We start from the raw sequence: 23251 nt of genomic DNA on the forward strand, positions 1-23251 counted from the left end.
AACTAAAGCAGAAAGTGTGGAAGAATACTGCTTACAGCTAGATCCTCATGGCTTGCCCAGCCTGCCTTGTTGGGGGGCACAACCGATGGTGAGGTGAGTCCTCCCACATCAATCATTAATCAAGAAAATACAAGACTGACTTGCGTGTAGGCAATCTGATGGAGGCATTTTCTCAGCTGAGGTTCCTCTTCACAGAAAACTTAGCTTGTGTCCAGTCTAGTTAACAACAACAACAATCCAACAAGGACAAGCATGTAAAGTAAAATGGAACCTTACTTTGATGGAGACTAGGTGTAAGCACTGGCCAACAACACCAATATTGTGACTACTGTCTTTTGAAACTCAGTTACCTGTGTCAATGTATTGTTTACCTTAAGAAGTCAGTGCAGTGGAATTCTAATTAATTCTAATTCTGTTCCATGTGCAGCATCTAGGACTGACATTTTAAGCTTTTTGTACCATAGTAGGATATACTGAGATTCATGAATGCCAAGGAAAGCTACTTCCTGCCATTCTGCCCTCCTCATGGAAACATAAGAGACAGCCAAGAATCACCAGACCATCTTATTTTGTCTTTCTTTTTCCCTTTCTTTCCTTCATATTCTCTCTCATCTCATCTGATCATCTCATCTCATCTCATCTCATCTCATCTCATCTCATCTCATCTCATCTCATCTCATCTCATGTGTTACCCCAACTGGCTGGGAACTCACTATGTAGACCAGACTACTATACTCACAAAGATCTTCCTACCTCACAAGTGCCAGGGTTAAAGGTGTGCTCCATCATGCCCAGTCAGACCACTTTTTAAATGCATAGTAGAGAGATTGACTTTATATTCCCTTTATATTCCTTTAATTCAATCAAAGGAATTGACTCAATATCCCACTTCTGGTTACCCTTCCATAAGCACCCCATCCCACTACCTCTCTCTCTTCCCTCCCCTTTGCCTCTGTGAGGGTACTCACCCACCTACCCTCTCCCACCCTACCTCTCCAACATCCCCCTACACTGGGACATCAAACCTCCACAGGTCCAAGGGCCTCCCGTCCCATTGATGTCAGACAAGGCCATTCTCTGCTACCTGTGTATTTGGAGCCATGGATCCCTCCCTGTATACTCCTTGGTTGGTGGTCTAGTCCCTGGGAGCACTGAGTGGTCCAGCCAGCGGATGTTGTTCTTATAGGGTTGCAATTTCCCTCAGCTCCTCCAGTCCTTCTGCCAGCTCCTCCACTAGGGTCCCTGAGCTCATACTGATGGTTGACTCCAAGCATAAAAATTTTCAATATATTATCCTATGCATAAAACATAATTAAACCATTGTTAAAACAGACAAATGTTTATCAAAACATTCATGAAAATTACATATTTATCCTTCAAAATATACACATTCAGGGGTCAGTGTGAACTTTTTTAATAAAACACCAATACCACAGAAACTAGCCCCCCAAGTATCAACAGACGGGACTATAAGAAAGATAAAAGTTTTATTTATTACAGCAAAGGGAGGAAAAACAGCAGAGCAGGCAGTCTACAGCATGGAAGAAGAATCTTTACAAGCTACACTTCAAACAAAGGGATAATATCCGGAATTCACAAAGAATTTCAGAAATTAACTATCATGGAAACTGCCGTGGGATGGGAAAATGAACTGAAGAGACAGTTCTAAAAGAGAGAGGAGGGTGAATCAAATGACCAGTGACTATTTTTAAAAGTCATCAGGGAATTACAAATGAAAAACTACTCTGAAATACCACCTCTCTGCAGTCAGAATGTCTGTCTTCAACAAATCTGACAATAAATGTTAGGAGGGGATGTGGAGTCGGGAGACCTTTATTCACTGTTTTGCAGGGAGGGGGTGCAAATTAACACAGCCATTGTGTAAATAAGTTTGACAGTTTCTCTAAAACTTAAAATTAAAACTACCATGCAACCCTGCCGTTTCATTCCTGTATCCAGCGATACCTGTATCCAGAGAGCTCCATACCCTACAACAGAGATATTTGGGTCCAGGTGCTTTATGTTTATTGTCACTTTATTTACTATGGCAAATAATTGAAATCATCCTAGTTGCCCACCAACTAGATGAATTGATAATGATAATCCAGCTCTAAAGAAAAGTGGCATCACAAAAATTTCAAGAAAATGTATGGACTTAGGATGAATAATATTAAGTGAGGTCACATAGTCTCAGGAAGAAAAAAAATTATGTTGTGCTTCATGTGCAGAATCTAATTAATAATATATGTACAAGTGTATCTGGGTACTGTATAATTAATAATATATGTACAAGTGTATCTGGGTACTGTATAATTAATAATATATGTACAAGTGTATCTGGGTACTGTATAACAGGCAAAAAAGACAGTAAGATAGACTAAACATTAGGGGATGGGGCAGGACCAAGTGCAGGCAAAAAATATGAGGAAATTGTGAAGGAACATATAAAGCTAATTTTTTTCTAGTTATAAACCTGTAGATTTTTGGTGGGAGTTCATAAAAATATATTTGATAGTAAGAGTATAAAATGCAGTATGGAGCTCCACAGGCTCCCTTTTGAATGGCTCCTCAAACTGTATAGAAGTTTGTTGAGCTGAATAGCATTAGGAGCGGATCTCATTATTTTTGGTGTGTGAGTATTTTTGCAAATTTTTTATAATATAGCTAAAAATAAAATTTGAAGAACATTCCTAGAAATTAAGTATCCGTCCTTCAAAACATAGACATTTAGAAACCTTTGATCAAGGTTTTGATATCCACATGTAGAAAGAAAAATGATACAACTTTCTACAGGGAGATTACATAAACAAATTCTGTTAGCATGCAAATTCCCACATACTGGGCAAGGTGCTAAAAAAGAGAGAAGCCGGAGCATGACCTCCAGGAAGGAAGACTTGCCTCTAAATCACACCATGATTGCTCCATACTCAAAGTCAAGGTAAAGAGGCAATGGACCAACTATCTGACAAAAGAAGCCTGCAAAAGTGTTCCTTAGGTTTCCTCAAGAATATCCTAAATTGGATTATACTCATGTGTGATACAAATAAATGAGCTCAGAAATGGGTACAGTTACATGGGTAATGTAACTGTCAAATTATTATGCTTTGAAAATAAAGGTTTCTACAATTAAAATGTGTATCTTTAGTCAGAAAAAAATGTAAACCTCTATTAGATAGAACTCTTTCATTGTAAGAAATAACTATTTCTTGAATGACTTAATCAAAATATGTGTATGTGTTTAGCTGATATAGCTTGAAATTCTAAGAGATAAGTCTGTACCATGTGTATGATGGCTCCATGAACTGGAATTTTCTTGCAGCTATGGTTCTTTCCAGCCAGTGGTAAAAACCATATGCCAGTTAACATAGCCAGTACATATTCAGAACTCACTTTTCCAATCTATTTGTCAAAGATGAATGAGACTAGATTCTTGAATAGCTCTGACAGAGAGGTCATGAGAAGATTTTGCCACGACCAGTTCCAAACATATATCCATCAGTAGACCTGTCATTATATTCAACATTTTCATGTTAGCCACTTTTTTTTTAAATCTACTACCTTTTGTTGGTGGGGTTGGTTAAGAGCAATGGACTCACCAGAAAATAAATAATAGGCTGCCCGTGAAATGGTGGGATGACGGAGAGAAAGGGAGGGATGGAGGGACAGAAGGAGGGGGGAAGGCTGGACAGACAAAAGCAGAAGCAGTTCTTTATGTATATTTCTAATGAAAGGATAACAGCAGTGAGAAGTTTGCATTTTTCTCAGGCTGAAACTCTAATAGGTACATTAGGGGTTCTAGGGCTAGACATTGTTCATGTGCTGAAGGGATAAGAATTGGTTGATGTAAAGAATAAAATATTTGACTCTTAAGATAACCAGCTGTATTTTCAGGTCCATCAGTGCTCTTCAATTCTCCATCATCTTTTATTCCTAAATATGGCCATGGTCTATGTTGAGTTTCCAGATACTGCCACCTTCACCCTTGGATGGTCTTCAGAGGCCTGGGCCTCTGGATGAATTGACAATGGCATTCATATGAGAAACTAAACAGTTTTATCAAGCTAAATAGGATATAATTTTGAAGGGCAGCAAGTCAACTTCACTTCATGAGAACTGTAAGAATTGAGAAGGATTGGTGAGAGCACAGCATTTGCAAACCCTAGTGAGAGCAGTATCTATGTAGCACTGATGACAGAGGCTCTCTCAAAGATCAATCCTAAACTCCTCGCTTTCCTGTACCCACCTCTGAGAATTTGCATATATGTGTACATGCAGGCATATATGTAACAAGAGATGCTGGAACCCTGGCCACTCAACAGTGTCCAGCATTTCCCAAACTGCCTGTGGGAAGTTAGCTCACCTCTCATACTCTTTATCTCTACGTTCCAAAAAGTTTTCCTCAAAACCTAGTTCAGTAGTCAGCTTCCTGGCTCCTCTATTTAGAATGAATGTTCAATTCACTACCTTCCCTGAACATTCTCTATGGACTTCATGCCCTCAGATCTTCAGTTGCCACACTGTGCTTATGTGTGTCTTTAACCAATTATGTGTGTCCCTGGGAGACCTCCAGATCTTTCAATGGAGCTCCTTCTAGGTGTCCTGTACCTTTTCTAAAACTGATGTGAACAAAATCACCAGAACCAGTCCATGTCTCCTACGAAAGTCCAGGCTTTGCAAATACTCTTCTGTATAAATGCAGACATTCTCCTTAAGCACTGGGAACCTCACTAGGCTGCAGTTTTTTTGCAGTAGACGAGCCTCTCTGTCAGGACCTAACTAAAGCAGTGGAAATACTGACATGGTTGAGTAGATGTATAACACTAATGACAGCAAACACTTCCGAATATCAGGTACTTTCCGGTTCTTCTCTCCAACCAAATTGATAAAGGACCTAACTATGCTGCCCAATTATAGATCATTAAGCATAATTTTTGTGACAGGTCAATTATTTTTGGCATATAACAGAAGAAGAGCTTTTGAAAATTGAATGGAATGATGTACCCATAAGAAAACTCCTTTATTTCACCTCTGCCTGTGCAAAGAGGGTTTTTTTTTTTTTTTTTTTTTTTTGGTGCTTGTATCTGATGAAAATGAAAGATATGAATTAAATTTATGCTGAACTCTGCCTCGTTTTAGCAAGAAGGACTCCAGACATTTCCAGGCAATCAGTGAGCAAGAAAAAGCCTCATTCGACTCATTATAAGACTCATTAGCAGTATTTTACCATGTTGTTTAGTAAATGTCAACATTTTCAGGGTGTTTGTGTACCCAGTGGTAGGATGCTTATCTAAAATACACAAAATCCTGAAGTTGATGCCTAACATCACAGGGAAAAAGGAAATATTTATGTTGTTTTTCTCGACTACCAATCATCGTGGCAGTGACTCAGCACACAAAAGAATCGGATACTGTTACTGGATAGTGAAAAGAAATAGAAAATTTACTTTTTCCTTATGAATATATTTTATACAAAAAATGTTTAAAATATATCTTGAAGAGAAAGTACATTCAGTTAAGATCATATTTCATTAGACTATGGAATGAAAATAAATTCAAGGAGGAAGAGACATGGTCTAAAGTGCTGCCTATTAGAGGAGGCATTTTATTCATTTTTCTATGGAGGATGATGCTCATGAAAATACAGTGAGTGGCATTTTGAGTCTTCAGAGTGTAATGTTTTAGTTACTGAAGCATTTATAGGAAATAATATGAAAGCATTAATGTTTGTAGTACAGTCAAACTGTTAGAACCTGCTGCAATCACTTGAATTCATGATGGTAATTTTTGGGTGTTGCTTTAAAAAGGAAAGAAGAGTGTGGTGGTTTAGAGTTACTCTGGAAATACAGAAAAGCATACCAAAATGCATCATGTGACTTTGCATCACTAAATTAGAAGTCTGTGCCTCATTTTCCTCTTGTTCCCAGTATGTATAACATAGAGAACTAACACAGGAGGTTGAGATGGAGGATGGATATTACCTGTTGGCCCTGCATAGTGTATGGAACCCACAAGGCTCACTGTGGGACATAGAAATACTTTGCGGTTTTCATCGAGGTCATATAAATTAAGTAAAATCAATCTTGAGGACTCTTCTTTCTTGATGACTAGCAAAAAATGAATATGATATAAGAATTTTTTCTTCCTTGATCAAAACAACAATAAAAATGAATTCAATGTAAGCATAGCTTCTCCATGGTGGATGGGTTTCATCTTGAGGAACATGAAAATCTGCAGTTTTAGAAGTGAAGATGGGTTTACTGCATGTACCCTACTATTGTTCTAGCTTGTCAATACCATATGCTGTTGAGTGTCACTGGTTCTCTTCCTTATGCTGCAGTCAGTTACTGTGCAACATAAGAGAGCCTTGGACCCTAACAGGGACCCCAACATTGATTTGCATTCACAACGTCATTTTAAACGCATTTTTTACACTGCACTACATTGGATTTTTTAAGCTGAATTATCATAGATCAGAGATTGTCTACTTAAAGAGATTGATGTTTAGGGCTTGATATTTTTTCTCTGTTGATATTTTGAAAGACATGAACTACAGGACTGAGTGTAGTTGTCTAATTTGAGCTACTAGTTAGTAGCCCTTAGCATTAAATCCATATACTTGAACTATAAATATTTCCAAGGTCCCTATGTAGATTCTGTTGAGTTCAAGAAAGATTGTTTACATCTTCATAGAAAAGTAAATTTGACATCAACTTAATTAATTTAAAAATAATGGCGGATTTTCTTTGAGAAGGCTTTCTCTCTTTCAAACACACACACACACACACAGAGCGGGGGGGAAGGTTGGAAAACGATGCTATCTACTCCTATCTACGTGTATCAAGGTACAGATACATGATTAAGATACATGGTTATCAGGAAACAATAAATGAGTCTTTGTTTTAATTTGAGATTTCAAAGAGCCTTCTGAATGTGTCAGAGATTCTAGAGATTATCAGATTCTCCAACTGGCTCAAATGATCAGAAATTATCTAGCAAATGATGCCAGTTCAGGCTGGCCTTAGAGAGATATTTGTACCTCTCTGAAAATCTGTTCTTCTTTGCTTCTCAAGAGGGGATCCAGGAAAACATTCACATATCCCTAAGGACCCTCTACAAAGCCTCTGCATGTGTGGCCCTTCCTTGATTATAGCTCTACCTGCCCTGTAGTATGAGCAAGATTAGTTACCACTGACCTACCAGCCTGGCACCCATGTCCCCCAGCGTCTTTCAGCATCTGTACAGTTACCATTTTAATTACCACATGACTTCTCTTGGGAGACTCAGATAAAGCCTCAAAATGGTTTTTCTCACATGCATCTTGTTGGCTCTGTCTGCCCACCCCCAGGCATAGATGGTATGACATGACTGTGTCCTAGCTTCAGCCTGTAAGAACATTACCCATGGGAAATGAAAGGTCTGTCTGGGCAAGAAAAGAACTTTGGCCTTAGCACTCAGTATCAGATGTTCTTAAAGGGCTTAATATGCAGGTCCTCAGTAGAGATCCATTTGACATTTCCCTAACTGGCTAGAAAAATGGTGGTGGTAAGATGGACTCCTCCTGCCATAAGTGATGCCTCTGAGTCTCCATTGGATCCAGGATCCAGGGCAACCTCTTTGTCCTAAGCAATCACACTTCCTATAGGGCCCCAGAGAAATGACTGTCAGAGCAGCATTAGTAACTACTGCAGAGATGAAAGAGAGAATATACACAGCACTGAATATTTGTGTATCACCTCCCATATGCAGAGCCCTTCTCACTTCAGTCTCCCACACTTGGCCTGTAGAAAGTTCATGAGAGTTGTCATTCACCATGAGATGGCCATTAATGTGTGCCTATCCCTCACTAAACTGAGTTGGGCTTGAAGACCATGTTTCTGGGTCCCAGTCATGAAGTCTGCTCCATCCTAGCAGCCACTTGGGAATAGAGATATTACAGTGATGTCTGTACAGCACTGTGAGGAGCCAGGAAACAAGTCTGTTAGAATTTGAATCCAAGTCTTTAGGCTTTATTCTTCACTGTTACAAGATGTTTTTATTCAGCATAGAAAAGTAATTATTGAATTTATTTGACCTGTGATTTAGCTACTGTTTTATTGCTGTGAAGATACACCATGACCAAGGCAGCTTATTAAAAGAAATTTAATTGGATTTAATTTATTTTAATTTATTTTTAATTAATTTAATTAATTTAATTTAATTAATTTAATTTATTTTTAATTATTTTAATTAATTTAATTTAATTTATTTAATTGGAGGATTGCTCATAGTTCCTGAGGACTAGTTCATTTGCATTATGGCATAGCAGCACTGAGGCAGACATGGCTCTAGAGCAATGGTTGAGAGCTTGTATCTGACCAATAGGTTGCAAGTAATGGGATAGTGAGCCTAGTGCAGGCTCTCAAAACCTCAAAGCCCACCCCTAGTGACGCATCTCCTCCAACAAGGCCACACCTCTTGAGCCTTTCTAGCAGTCTACCAACTGGGACCAAAACATTGAAATAAATGAGCCTACAGAGGCCATTCTCATTCAGACCACGGCCACCTGTCTATTTAGTGATGGTGGTAAAAGGCAAGCCAAGGCATGCTCCAAAAGCTAGCCCCATTTACATCCATGAAAATAATCCCAGTCCCGCTCTCTGGGTCACGAGCAAAAAGGAGACACATGAAGGCTGAGAAGAAGATGTTCGCCACCAGGAGTAGAGATGGTTTGAAAGAGGGTGATGGACACTATAAATGATCAAAACACATCTCTGAAACTGTCAAATAACAAAAGCACTTTTCAAATCACGATATGGGTGGGAAATGGGGAAATAGTTCAGTTAATAGTTAATAAAATGTTTCCTGCATAAGTGTAAGGACATAAGTATGATTCATAGAGCCCAAAAGGGCAACAGAAAAGCCAAGGGAGGGGAGAAATGAATGGCAGCTAGCAGACCCTCCCTGTGGAGTCTCGTTATGTGGCTTCAAGGGATCAGAGTTCTGAGTGGGGATTGATGTCTGGAGTGAGTGGCCTAGGAGCTGGTTCAAAGGGTGTACGGAGAGAAGAGAACAATTCCAAAGTTTCTCTCTCTACAGAGAGAGCAGAGAACAATTCCAAAGCTTTTCACCAGATAGTGGACAAGAATTGTAGGCTGTGTAAGTTCATGTGCATTGATTACTTTTCTCATGCCTGTGGTGAAATTCCTGAGGGGGGCGGGAAACATAAAGGAGGATGGATTTATTTTGGCTCACAGTTCTATAGTATAGCCATTGTGGTGGGGAAGGCATAGTAGCAGTAGCATGAGGTATCCGATCACCTTGCCTCAGAACTCAGAAAACAGAAGTAAATGTTGCTGCTCAGCTTGCTATTTTATTACCCAGCCCAGCATCCTGGCCCACCGAATGATGTCACTCACACTTAAGGTGGTTCTCCCTGCTGCACTTACTTCAATTAACCATGTCTAGAAATCCCTTCTAAGACATGTCCTGATCCTGATCCCTCATAGATCCTGTCAAGTTGGCATTAGCCACTATGTAGGCAGTGTTTCTTCTACAATCTTTCTTGTCAAGTTTTGCAACTGGGCATGATGGTGCAAACCTGTAATTCCAGCACTGAAGGGGCTGAGTCAGCAGGATGCTGAGCCCCAGGATAGCCTACAAACGAATCTGAAAAACTGTTCTTGTTCATCAGTCCACTGAAATTTAATGCATTGCCTTCTGCATTTGTGCCTTTTCCAAATGCCCACCCCCCCCCCCCAGTACGTCTACGTTTGCTTTGAGCTCCTTTTTGTGAAGTTTGTATTCCTATAACTGTTCACTTTTAATGTTTTTATTTTTATTGTTCAAGACCTCACATAAAGCAACACATTAAGGGATTTTCCTTTGGTTTGTTAATTTCATGCTGTTAGCTGCTGTTGAGATATATAATGTTTAGAGATATGGGGTGTGGTCCATATGAATGCACAGTAATACCATTAGAGTGTGTATTTGAACGTATGTGAGTCTTACAATCACATAACAAACCCAGGGCCTGATTACGGGAAGGAGAGCAAGTTTGGAACACAGTACATGGTTCTAGTCTCAAATCTTAGGATTGGAAAACTCCATGTCTACTGACTCAGCCACAACTCTAGAGTACAAATAGTCTAAGTGGTGGACTGCTATCCTGCAAACACCAGCTCTACACATACAGCTTTCTGACACTGTGGATGAGAATAAAGTCACCTCTCACAATTGATATTTAACATGTCTCCAGTTAGCAGGATGACTATAGTGTTCCCTGTCTGGTCTCAATAGAGACAAACTGTAAATTCAGCAGAAAGTCACACACAGCTCTGCCCACCATCTCCCTGTGTGCTTCTGCATAATGCTCAAGGACATCACCCACTGGTTCTTGAGTTCTGACACTTTTTAATTTTCCCTTCCCTTCCAGGCTCATCTCTTACACAAAACCTTACATTGTCTCAAGTATTAAAATTAAGGCAGGTCCAAATGTTGAGGAAGAATGTCATTAACGTGTAGGCCGTGTTTCCAGCATTATTCTAGAAGGTTGCTGCTCAGGAGGTCCCATACCACAATGGTCTGTTTCTGTTCATTCTTCATGTTCTTGTTTGCTTGTTTGTTTAAGAAAGTCATTTTTATTATTGCTGTTGTTTTTGAAATTATAATTCATTTCTCCCTTCCCTCCCTCCAACCCCTTCCATATACCCCTCTTTGCTCTTTTTAAAGTTCATAGATCCATTTTTCATTACTTGTTGATACACACACACACACACACACACGAAGTGACTTTAAGTCAGGAGTCATACTACAAAAAGATTGTCTTCATTATCACTAGTCTGAATATTTAGTCATCACAATTGCCAAGAGGATGTATGTTTAAAGGACTAATTAAGGGTTTGAAGATGTAGCTCCTTGGTGGAGAACTTTCCTAGCATGTGCAATGATCTAGTTACATCCTCAGTACCACAAAGATAAATAGACAAAAGACTAACCAATCAAGTGCCCAGATTTTTATGGGATAGTTTGAATTCAATTATACATACACATAAGGCTTCTTCAGAGTTAGAATGTTTTCAAGAATGCTATTGGTTTGGCAGAGGGTCTTCCTTATTTGGATACCCCCGAATCACACATTTCAGAGTCAATAGGATGTTGCCCATGTTAGGCAGTGTGATACTCTGAGTGGCTTTTGTTCACCTGTCTTTGTATGTTCTCTCCAGTGAGTCTGCCTCTGGGGCCTGGCAGCCACTGCAACATGGGTGGAGTCTCACAGGTGCCAGCGGAGGCTGAGGAGACAGCATCTGTGGGCAGCTGTTTTGCATCAGAGGACACAACCGAGGACTCAGGGGTCATGAGCTCTCCTTCAGATGTCATCTCCCTGGACTCACAACAAGACAGCATGAGATCTAAGGATAAATGGTCCACAGACCAGGAGGACTGCAGTGACCAGGACCTGGCTGGAACTCCAGAATTGGGTCCCCAAAAGAGCCCATCATGGGGGAAAAATGGCTCAGGAAGCTCAATTTTAAGGTGAGTCATGGAATGAATAGCTGGAGTTAGTGTCACAAATACTCGCCTCCTAGTTCTTAATGACAGAAACCTTTGTGAGGGTGATCACTACATAGTGATATTTTATACCCTAGTGCCAGTTGCGTTTCATAGATCTGTTCCCACCCTCATTTGCAGCTTGTTATCTCCAGTCCTGTCTTCATGCTGTATGTAAACACAAAGAAACTTTTTAACAATACATTAGAATGTGTAGTATAACTTGACACAGGAGCCAAAGGCATACTTGTGGTATACTTTTCGACTCAATAATGTTAAAAGTCACCCTTCATATCACATATATTGTTCATTCATGTATTTTTCCTTTTTGCATTTAACATTAAACCAGGTTGTTCCAGGTTTTCAGGGTGGAAACAATAAGCAAAGTACATGTATGTTTCTGTTTAATATAGAGTTTAGTAGAGGAAAAGTGAGATCATCAGAAAAATTTATCAGCTATATGGAATATCAGCAAATATATTGTCTGTGTATTTGTGGCACCTTGTCATCCAACTTCTGCACAAGGATGTGTGGAGAGCACTGTTTGCTGTTCCCATGGGTTTCAAACAGTATCTCAAGTGTCTTCCATTTACAGTCCTTGGATAGTAAAGTTAACAATTTTCATAACAATTTGATCTTACTTTTTAATGATTTTTATATACTTCTTCCTTAAAAGATGTGTGCTTTGCCATTTTTAAATTAGTAACTTCTTCATTGGCTATCTGACCATGGGGAGTCTCTATATTTGCAATTTGAATCTAACTTTGTTATTTTAAATTGTACAATAATTTCCCTATATCCTATGGTTGAGTGTGTCCTTGCCTTTCATATGCATGTAGTCTCTGCATATTTAAGTGATCCTTCAGATTACCTTTGGCTGTAATTGGCTGAAATGCCTTGAGTGGCTTTCTGACATCAGGGTTCTCCTCTACCTGTGGTTCATTTTCAGGCATGATGGGAAAAGAGTCTGCTTTTATTTTTATTAGGATCCACTTCCTCTCTGGCTGGAGGACAAGTTTCAGTAGCTATATCTTCTCTTTGGACCACTTTGCACAGCACTGGTTCCTATCATTTTCTTCTATCTGACCTTGATCACCTTGTCAGCTGAATAAGAAAGAAAAGTATCTCTGATCTCTAAGCATGACAGAGACACCAACTTATCTCCTCAAGAGATGACCTCGTATCCCTCCTTTCACGAAATAAAAAACCATAGGTTGGAGAAGGTTAAATTTTTTACAGAAATTATCTATATCATCATATTTCCAAATATGCAATGCAGAACATTGCCAGGTGAAATAATGTCTCTAGTGTAAAAAGAGGTTGAAACTCAAGTCCTGTGTCTGGCAGGGGTTGAATCCAAGGGGCATCACTAGGGAAAAAGACAGTGTGGGTAGAGGGCTTAAAGGCTTTACCTGAAGACCTTTGAAAGCAACCCTTTTCAAAACATCTAGTTTTCACCTGGCAAGTAGGTTACAGACTTTATGTGGACAGTGTCTGAAGTATGCTCTGTATCTAGATTGTATGTCACATCTCATAAACTTAAAATGCTGTTAACTAACCTAAACATTCATAGCCAGACTAAACAGATATGCAGCTCATTGTGGCCAGTCCTCAGGTATGCTCTTAACTAAGTATATAGGGGTAACTTCACTATTCTGTGACTCCCAGAGATGTAGACTTACCCTGAATGCCCATCTGTAAACTTCCAGATGTAGATACTATTTAGATATTTCTTGTACTGTAGTACTTCACACTAGTCTGTGTACAAACATATTTGGAAAGCCATAGTAATTCAGTGGGCTATTAGAAGATCTTGAATACTTTGTAGAGAAGGACATCAGTTTAAACATGCCCTGCAAGAGGCCTCCATGTGGGCTTTAGGATGAGTGATCCCTTAAGCACTGTTTGAGAACTCTATTTATTTCCACCTTCCTGCCAGGTTCACACTTAAGGCAGATGCCTGAGTCATGTGCCTAGAGAGAGACTGAATCTCTTAAAGAAAGTAATGACTTTGGGGCTGAAGTTAAGAGAACTTGTTGAACTTGCAGAGGAGACAGTTTCAGTTCTCTGTACGCATATGGTGGCCTATCTGTAACTATAGTCTGAGGGATCAAACATCCTCTTCTCACCTTTGCAGGCACCAGGTGTGCACATGTATGTATATATGTACACATACATGCAGTCAAAACTCTAATAAACATAAAATTAAGTAACTCCTTTTAAAGGGTGATAAGTTTTGTATCCAGATCCACAGAATACCACACTGAAAACTCAGGTTTCAGAAGAGGTAGAGGCAGACTTGTGGTACAAATAAACCATAGAACATAGAAGGTAACTTCTCAGCAGAATGCAGGTGGGGAGTGGTAGAGTAGGTATCTTTCAGGTATCCAAACTGTGAATGGGCAGTTAAGAGGATTTCAGCCTGTTGAGGATGAGTAGCCTATAATCAAGTTAACATTGTGAGGGAACAGAACTCACAGGGCAGTGGCCTTGATCTTGGCCACTTACACACACACACACACTTGAGAGAGGGGGGAAGAAGGGAGGGAGGAGAGAGACACACACACACAGACAGAGAGAGAGAGAGAGAGAGACAGAGAGAGAGACAGAGAGAGAGAGAGAGAGAGAGAGAGAGAGAGAGAGAGAGAGAGAGAGAGAGAGAGAAGGGTTTCTGGGCAGCCTCCTATGGAGGACACAGGCAATGTTCTGGCCCTTCATAGGACCTTTCTTTCCCTGTGACCTGAGTATGTACCCCACAGGCATGACCTCTGTTCTGGGTAGCTAATGTTTTATCTCTCATTCCACATTCCTGGATCTACCCAGAATGATTCCAATCCAATATCTAGTTTCTGTAACTTTTCTTAAGATGTCTATTTGTGTTCCCAAAGGGGTTCAACCTGGATGAGGCATAATGATGGTGATAACAAGCAACGATTCTAGTAAGTTGTCATACATGACCTCAATGTGTGGAAAGTGTCCAGCATAGGGATTGATCATTAGGGAAGTAAGGATTGCTTGTGCCTTTAAACTTAGATCTTCTGTTGTCATAACTCCATTGCTCAGGGAATCACTAAATGCTGTTTGAAAATCACATAAAGACAAATCACGACCCAAAAGTGAAAGCCCAGAAGTCCTGGTTTTCACATCTGTCTCCTTTCTCTTGTTTTTACATGTTGAAATCATCTATATTTGAGGGGATAAGATTGCCTAAGTTTGCACGTTTAAAACTTGGACACAAATATTGTATTCTCCCAAGCACCTGTCCAAAAATACCATGATGGTCACCCTTTGCTACTACAGTGTAGACAGGTAATGAAGTTACGGCTTCGATTTGGTATGGCTGTGGTTAGAGTTAGCTCACTGCCACTATGGCTACTTCTTCATTGGCTTGTATAGATGAGTACCACCCAGTATCCCAGGAACCTAGGTTTTAATTTTAAGAGCTTCAATAGTAGAATTCTGTCTTCTAAAAAAAAGTAAAGCAAGTGAGAATGGTTGACCATAATTCCAGTTTATTGTATCTGGTACAGTTTGAAAAGTGGGTATTTTTTCCATCAACTCATTTGATTACATTCACTTGCAAATTTTTCACTCCCCTGAATTCAAACCTTACCCTAATTGGGACATCAACTTTTCATTGTCTTCCTCTAAACTTGGTATACAAGATAAATTCCCAAGAGGAAGTCTGGCCAAAAGGTATATGCACACACAAATAAATGGAATATGCATGTGGTGGGGGTCCCTTGTTCTGGGAACACCCAAGAGGAGCACTTTGACCTTCATGACGGGCTTTGCCCTGAGAAATGGTTACAGTTAACGCTGGATGTAGTTTGCGAATCTGTTCCTGTCCTTTATTCTTTATAGTTGACTGGGGCCAACGTTACTTATTCTTAAAGAATAGCTTGGCAAAAGTGTGCCTTCGGCCTGCGAATCCATCTCTCCCTTCTCTTTCTTCCTCAGTAAAATTGAGATATGTAGTGTTCCCTCTTAGAACAGTGCCTGGCATATTGCCAACCTTCAAAATTGGTAACTGGGATCATTATTGTTGCTGTTGCTGTCATTTACAATTCATGGAGGAAAAAGAGAAATAGGATTTGTTGTATCAGCTCTATGACCATTTTCAGCTCTGCTTGCCTCCTCTTCAAACTCTAACAACTTCGTTTGAATAGGAATAATAGACAGATAGGGGAAATGCAGAGCGGATGTTGCTTCTCTCCCTCTGGGAGGACCAAGAATGGAACTAATAATAGTCCTAAATAGTGGACCCCCAAACAATCTGGCTGTCATCAGACAGTTTATCTGTCTATATATCAGCATCATAAAACTCCAAGTTCTAGGGTTCCTTTGGGGAGCATCAGTTCTGAAAGTTGGTGTAAGATGTGAATAAGAGAGACGACTTTGTAGATTCGAGATTTTCTCAAAAGTGGGGCCAAAGTAGAAAACACATTATAGCTTCTGCATCCCAAAAGACAGGAGAAATAATGTAAGTGCCAGAGGATGAGGAGGGGTGCTGGAATACACTGCTTGCTCTACATGGCATGGCCATGGTGCCCACGAACTTACATCAGCTGTGGTTACCCACTGTAGACCTGCATAAAATGGAGCCTGTCCACAGTCTGTCATGCTTGGAGGAAGGGTCACGAGGCCTCACCTGTCTCACAATGTCAGGAGCTGTTGACAAGTCATGGTTGCTGAGGAAAGGGGAAGTCCTTTTCCTCAGTACTGTAGCTACTAGGAAGCTGTCCATGCTCTAAGAAACAGTCTCCCATCCATAGTCACACTAACTAAGCCAGTTAAACTCAGTGGAGGCACAAGTAATGGTAAAAATTAAACACATGAAAGTGGAAGGCCCTGTTGGGAAGAATAAGATCCCAGCAGGACTGTAAAGAGGATCCAAGGTGATGGGGGTGGGGAATGGCCAAGACATTACATACATGTATAAATTTTTCAGAGGATCCTTTTTAAAATACTTCTATGTGTGAAGAGAAAAAGTGCAGTTTCTTTGTTTCTTCGGGTGAAGAGAGACCCTTCTCCCTCTCCCACTCACTGCCTCACTCCCTACATGGCAACCCTTCAAAGACCTTCTTGGCCTCAATTTGTTAGTAAATGTGAGTGGAGACATTCATAATTGCAGTCCGAGAGAAATTCTCCCCCTACTTGCAGGCATGTAGTCCCAAAGTAGCCTCGCATGCAGCCTGAAACTCGGCAGGGACGTGGTTCCTGAATTTCTAAGTCATCCAGCCTCTGGACCCCTAAACTAGAACTCTGGGAACTGTGGCCACAAAGGTTTCAGGAGTCATTCATATAATGTAGATCATAATACCTGGAGTCCTAGAAACTATGTGACCACAGTAGCATTTATAAACAGCAACATATGAACCCCTGAACAACATGTGATACCCATCACCACTCAGAAGCTACAGGAATAATTAGAAGCATGTTATATATTGTACACTCCTTCAAAGTAGTATTAGAACACACACAGAAGTCACTGGGGGTACCACTCATTTGGCAGAATGCTTGCTTTGTATGCATGAGGCACTCATTTGATCCTTAATACTAGAGAAAATGTGGAGTTCTGTACTGTGCTGTAGCCACTAGTCATATTAGCTAATAAGCACTTGCCACATGACTGTTCCCATTGAAATAGTTTGTATATGTTAAACATTCACCAAACCTAATGCTCGGTAAAGAAATTTATTAATCATGTATAAAGCTAAAATTAGAGCAATTAAAATTACCTTCACTTCTCTCCTTTCAAGGACTGCAAGAAGATCTAAAATCACATATATGACTCCCAATGTATTTTGCACACTAGTGTTAGATTCTGAGGCCTTATCAGTGGGGAACACTTACATCTGCAATGAGGGGGGTCAAGCATATGCAACAGCCATCCAGTTTCCCAGGCTTTCTACCTCTAGGCTGTCCTAATCATTCTGTAGTTACAGGCTTGCTTTGGTCTCCATCAGCAGACTAAATTGCTCACTGAAAACATCGTGATTTTTCTCTCAGACATTTTTCACAGTTGTATACATTTCTTAAAAGAAACGCAGCCAAATGAAAACCAAGCATACCTTAATGTGCTGTGAGTCAGACTTATGCCATTTACCTTTTCTTTCTAATAGCAAAATAGAAAGGAAAACTCAGCAAGCTCCTATTTGTCCCAGTACTGAATAGACAGGATGATTCCCTGTTCTCATCTGCCTGGAGCTACATAAACAGTGCTAAGGCCAAGCTGGGCCAAAGCTGCCACAGCTGGATGAGAGGCACAACCTCCATCTCCCCCCTTACTCCCAAAGGACAGTACATCTGAGGCAGATGAGCCTCCCAGACAGATGGGATTGAAAGTCCCCAGTGTTCTCTGCTTGTCCCTCATACCTTATGCAGCGCTAGCATGAACATTATCACATTCTCTGCAGCCATTGCCTCCAATTCTGTGTGAGAAAATAGATCGGGCTGTGTTTATTCAACATGTGCAGGCTGATAGCAAAATGCCCGCTGATGATTGTTTGCCTTCTATTTTCTTGGTCTTCAGCCACAACAAACTGCCAATAGAAACTCTATCTTAAGGTTTGGTCATAATCGAGGGTGGGGGAGGAAGCCTGGGAATGAAACATCCGGGCACATTTGCTTTATGTCGGCAGATGGGTTGCCTTCTGCCCATTAGACACTATTCAGTGATAGATGCCTTGTGCTGTCCTGTTAGCCTATAGGGAGCTACCCTTCAAGCCCTGTGATTAAGTCCAGGTAAGTTTCAAAGAAGAATGCCAGTATCATGCATCAGTGTAACCCTTTGCAACAGTGGAGATGGACATGCAGGAAAAACAAACATCATTGCTCCTATGCCCCAAAACCTTAGCTAGGAAAGCAAAGTTGGAAAATTGCCATTGGGTTTGGCCTTGGCTTGATAACCCTTCATGGAGAAGCTCAGGCCCAGAAAACAGCAACCCTTGCGGGTACATCTGAAGTAGCTGAGCTGAAGAAACAGTAAGAGGGCTATACAGCTACCTTGTTTAGCAATTTCAGGGACTTGGCAGCTTTGTAAGGAACATAAGCCAAGGGCTTGGCAGTGGTTAGACCATTCTGCACTCTACAAGGTATCCAGGTTGGCTACTTCTGTTCTGGCATATGTCTGCTCTTCTTCCTGAAGAAGTATGAGCCTAAGGACATAAATCACTCCACAATGCCAGGGAGCAAAGCTAGGGCCATGGGAGAATAGGAGTGTGCTACCAGGACCTGGCACTCAGTGCCAGCATCAGGGGATGGGGGCAAGGGAAGCCTCTAAGTCCATATGAGGCAGTTAAGAGGAAACAATCTGGTCAGGACAAAAGGACATAGGTAAAGGGATACCTTTAGTAGGATGGAACTCTCATACTTGAGCAAGACAGTTCTAGATACAAGGAGGAAACTGAGAAAGCCCACACATCTAGAGCGGAGCTACTGATGGCTACAGTAGTTGAGATTGATCCTGGGTTAGGTAGGAGTATGATAAAGGACCAAGTCTGCTCTGAACTAACTGTCACTTTCTCCCTGATGGCCGGTGAGATCTTGGGCCCAGCAGTCTCCTATAGGAAACAGGTTTTGTGTATCATTTATATAAAGAAACGTTTATACTCTTTTACTACAAAAAAAGAAACTAACTAGAGTCTGAAAATAGCATTTATAATTTTGCACATTAAAATAGGTTTATCAGACTCAGTGCAGGGAGCTGGAAGGAGGCAATGTAAATAAATAATAAAAATTTTAAAAATATGTTTATCAGGCTTGGGAAATAGTTCATCCAGTAAAGAGACTTGCCATATGAGCATAAAGAACTGAGTTCAACCTACATTTTTTAAAAAAGGCCCAGTGTTTTTAATTCTAGCACAATAGCAGCAGAGATAGAAGGATCCCTGGAGCTCACGGAACAGATATTCTAGCCTATGTAGAAAACGCTAGGGAGAGTCCCTATCTCAGAAATGTCCACGCTCATGCACAAAGAGCACCCAAATTCATAAGCATGATTTTAAAAATTGCTTTGTCATGCAAGGTACGTCGTAGTAAAAGTCTCTGTGATTCTTTCTTTGCAGAAAGGCACACTGACTCATTCCTGGCTTACCCTTGTCCAAGGCATATGTTGGATTATAGCTTCACAGTTATCCTATATATAGCTCTGTGTCTTGGGTTTTTTTTTTTTTTTCATGTACTGTGCTAGAAGCAGCATTAGTTGGTATTTCTCCGTAGGCTCTCTGATTGTCATGGTTACTGATTGGACTGTATTTCTCCACAGGCTCTCTGACATCAGAGTTACTGATTTTTATTGCCCTTTACAATGTAGCTCTCCTGACTGCTGAATATTTTAGATTTCTCCACAGAATACAATGGATGCTGTTATATTTATATCTTCTCCTTCCACCGAATTGCTCCCCTACAAAGATAAAGTGTTTATTGATATCTGATTCCATATTGCTTTCCAGTTAAACCAACAGCAGGTGTGTGTGTTTGTTGTATCCACTGCAGTTTCATTAGTTCAAAGTGATTTCTTTTCTCATTTAACATTTATTTTTTAAAAATGACGGAATTTAGGCTTAATTCTTACAGGCAATCTTTTCTTCAGTATCTCCTGAGTGATAGAACCATACATTCTTTGAACAAAGACAAGTGCTTTGAGATATATATATATATCCTATGTATATATGTGTGTGTGTGTATCCTAAACTACAAGTATAAATCTAAACATGATTTGTTTTACATATAAAATACCATTTTGCCTAGAAATTTCCATATTTTTCTCTGCCATATAGTGCAGCAAATATTCAAGTTACGTTTTCATCACATTTCCTGAAAGAGAAACAGCTTTAGCAAACTGCATTGAAACAATTAAAGGCCAAAAGCAAAGCAGTGGGAAGGACAATTGTGCACCTCTTGTGGTCCTTATTAATTGGTCTGCATGCACACACATCTCTAACCAGCCCCTTTTGTCTAGCTTGTCAGAGGACATTAGCTGAGACCAATCTTGAAGCTACTTCCTGGCTCCCAAATGGACATAGTCACTAAGAAAGAAAGACTCGTTTATTAGAATAAAAATTTTGCTGCGTAAGTGAGGATTGTACAAGGCACATTTCATGCATCATTATCTGGGCCTGATTAGCAATGATGGAAATTGGTCCTCAATTTTAACAATCAGCGGAAAGGAACCTTCAGCTCTTGCTGAAGACAGACAATTGCCATAGACATGTCTGCATTTTCTGCACAATAGGAAAACGGAGGCAAAGGCCTTTGCAGAGGCAGCTCTCAAATTGTTTTGGCAGCACTTGTCTCACATATGCCATTGTCCCTGTGATGCAAATAAATCATGACCTTGCCGTCCCGAGCAGCAGGATGACATATCTTAGGATGCCCTGTGCCACAGGGGAGCACATTGTCCCTTGTGACCCTAGACATGGCTAGGCCACCTGGTCAATGCAGCCAACCCTCACTTAAGCTTTGGAACAAGTGCCACCTGTCTCTGAATGCTATGTGACCTTGCACATGTCAGTGGGTCTCTTTTTACAGTTTCCTATCTAAACAATGGCAGTGACAACACCACTTACCTTACAGACCATTTGTGAGGATTGTAATACTGTGATTGATACATACAAACAAGTTCTACTCAGAGTCCAGCGGGCAAAAGCTGTCTCCCTAGCACAAAGGCGTGTCATGCTTCTAGAGCCTCCTTTGAAAGGCCTCCAAGAAGGAAGCCACAGTGAAGGCCAAGAATGGAAGCTTTTATACTACTGCAGTGGCTATAATGTTTTCTGTCACTCTTGTCAAGATCTTTATTATTACAATAAAAAACAATCCAAAGGTAGTTCACCTCTATGGGTGGCACAATCAGGTTTCCTAAGCTCTGTTCCCTCCCATCCTCTGCCCAATTCAGGAATTAAGATGCAGTAATGTAATGAAAAAGAAACATGTCAGACAATACAAAAGCCCCTTATTGTGAAGGAGTGAATTGCTTTTTCCTTTCCAAGTCTTGCAGGAGGATCACTGCTAAGGGTCAGCATGGAGGGAAGCGGGGGCTTGCAGAATTGAAGGGCTTCTGAATACTTTCCATACAGCCCCATGTGCTCCTTTCTCTGAGATTCTCTTTGACAGCACAGGAAGTTCAAAAATACCCTAGACCAGAGCCTGAAGCCTACATGACTGCAGCCCAGGGGAACTCTGAAAAAATGCAGGTGTTCAGGAACAGACTGGCAGTTCACAGTCTAGTGTGAAGACACAGCCCTGGCATCATGACATACAACTGCTAATCAGGTGCCTCACTTCTTAGGATGCCAGCTGCAGTGCAATACAGTTGTACTGGAGCCTTACCAGTATGTTCCCTTGTCTGGTACAGCAGAGAGAAAACATGGGGACCACATTACAACTGCATGGGGTTCAGGTATTGATAACAGTTTGGGAATGATATGAACACAACCGTCAAACATACCACATATTACATACATCATTTACATGCTGCATATCATATAAATGGACATACACATCACTCATGCAAATAATGAGTCTTTGTAGCTCCAAGGATAGTGGTGTTACAGCAGATGTGGGCCTGCTTAGCCTTGAATATCAACTGACTTTTCTGGAAAAGAGTACTAAGTCCTAATCAATACTACGAAATTAAACATTCTTCCTTTCTTTTTGGTATTATCTAGGACTGAGAAAGCCACTATGCCTACGAATGATGATGAAGACCTACTCATCACTGGACACTTCCATCAGACCCTGGCAGAACTTGATGAAGATCTGGAAGGTAACAACCGCAAGCCTCCTACTTTGATAGTATCCTGTATGGCCATACAGGAAGTCACTTTTTCTGAGTACTTTGGTGTGATTTCCCAAGAAAGAAGTCTTGGGATCGGAATTTGATTTGGATGTGTTTTGCCTGTATGTAAGGCTTGAACTTCTCTTTCAGGTGAGGGCTGTTATATATAAACTGATTTTTTTTGTCAGGGTTCCTAGCAATATTAAGAAAATGTCTCAGTAATTTTTAAAATATGGACAGGTAGTGCTGCTTTTTTATGTTAAAATGTATTCTACACACATTAGAGATATAAATATCCAAAATAATCCAGGGAAACATGAGATGCACAGAGAGAAGCAGCTGCCTTTATGAAAACTTAAAACTCTTCCTTGGCAATACAAAACATGCAATCTTTTGTCCATGATAAACACCTCACCGTGGAATACCCATGGCTCTGCCATTCTCTTAACACAGTCTTTGGAAAACACCATAAAGTCAAGGGAGATGCAAGCAATTACAGTGAATAAGTAGAAATTCCTTTAGACAAAGAAAGCTATACTATTTTCTCATGTCATGTGTCAAAGATAAACTAGAAAAGCAAAACAATGACAAGACAGACATTAAAACTGACCCTGATTTTATCTAATCCTGATTTTAGCCTCTTGTCATTGGTATTTGGTTGACAGCACTGAGAATCCTAACCAGCCATGTACTCTCCCACAGTCTGTGACCACACGATCCACTGCCCACTGCATCACTTAGTTCTTTGAAGAGTCAGTGTAATTCTGAAGACACCAAGATTTACTTATTCTCTCTTTAAGAAGTTAAACCTAGAGCAAGTCATTCTACATGTCTTGCTGTGCTTTTTATGGACACAAGAAATAAGAAGGGCAAAAATCTGAGCCCACTTGAGAACACTTTCAAGAATGCTAAATGTCTGTTTTATTATTTGGCAAAATTTGGCAA

The 23251-nt window shown here is 40.4% G+C and overlaps 1 protein-coding gene across 7 annotated transcripts in view; it reads left to right on the plus strand.

Annotated features, from left to right (window-relative positions):
• Positions 1-23251, plus strand: part of Cobl (cordon-bleu WH2 repeat protein) — a 236147-nt gene that overhangs the window by 192928 nt on the left and 19968 nt on the right. For all 7 annotated transcript variants that reach the window (XM_076938103.1, XM_076938104.1, XM_076938105.1 and 4 more), the window contains 2 exons: positions 11202-11511; positions 22197-22294. In XM_076938103.1, coding sequence (XP_076794218.1) covers positions 11202-11511; positions 22197-22294 — 408 coding nt within the window. The remainder of the gene's footprint in view (positions 1-11201; positions 11512-22196; positions 22295-23251) is intronic.

The sequence above is a fragment of the Arvicanthis niloticus genome, chromosome 7 (assembly GCF_011762505.2).
Source record: "Arvicanthis niloticus isolate mArvNil1 chromosome 7, mArvNil1.pat.X, whole genome shotgun sequence".
NCBI lineage: Eukaryota > Metazoa > Chordata > Mammalia > Rodentia > Muridae > Arvicanthis > Arvicanthis niloticus.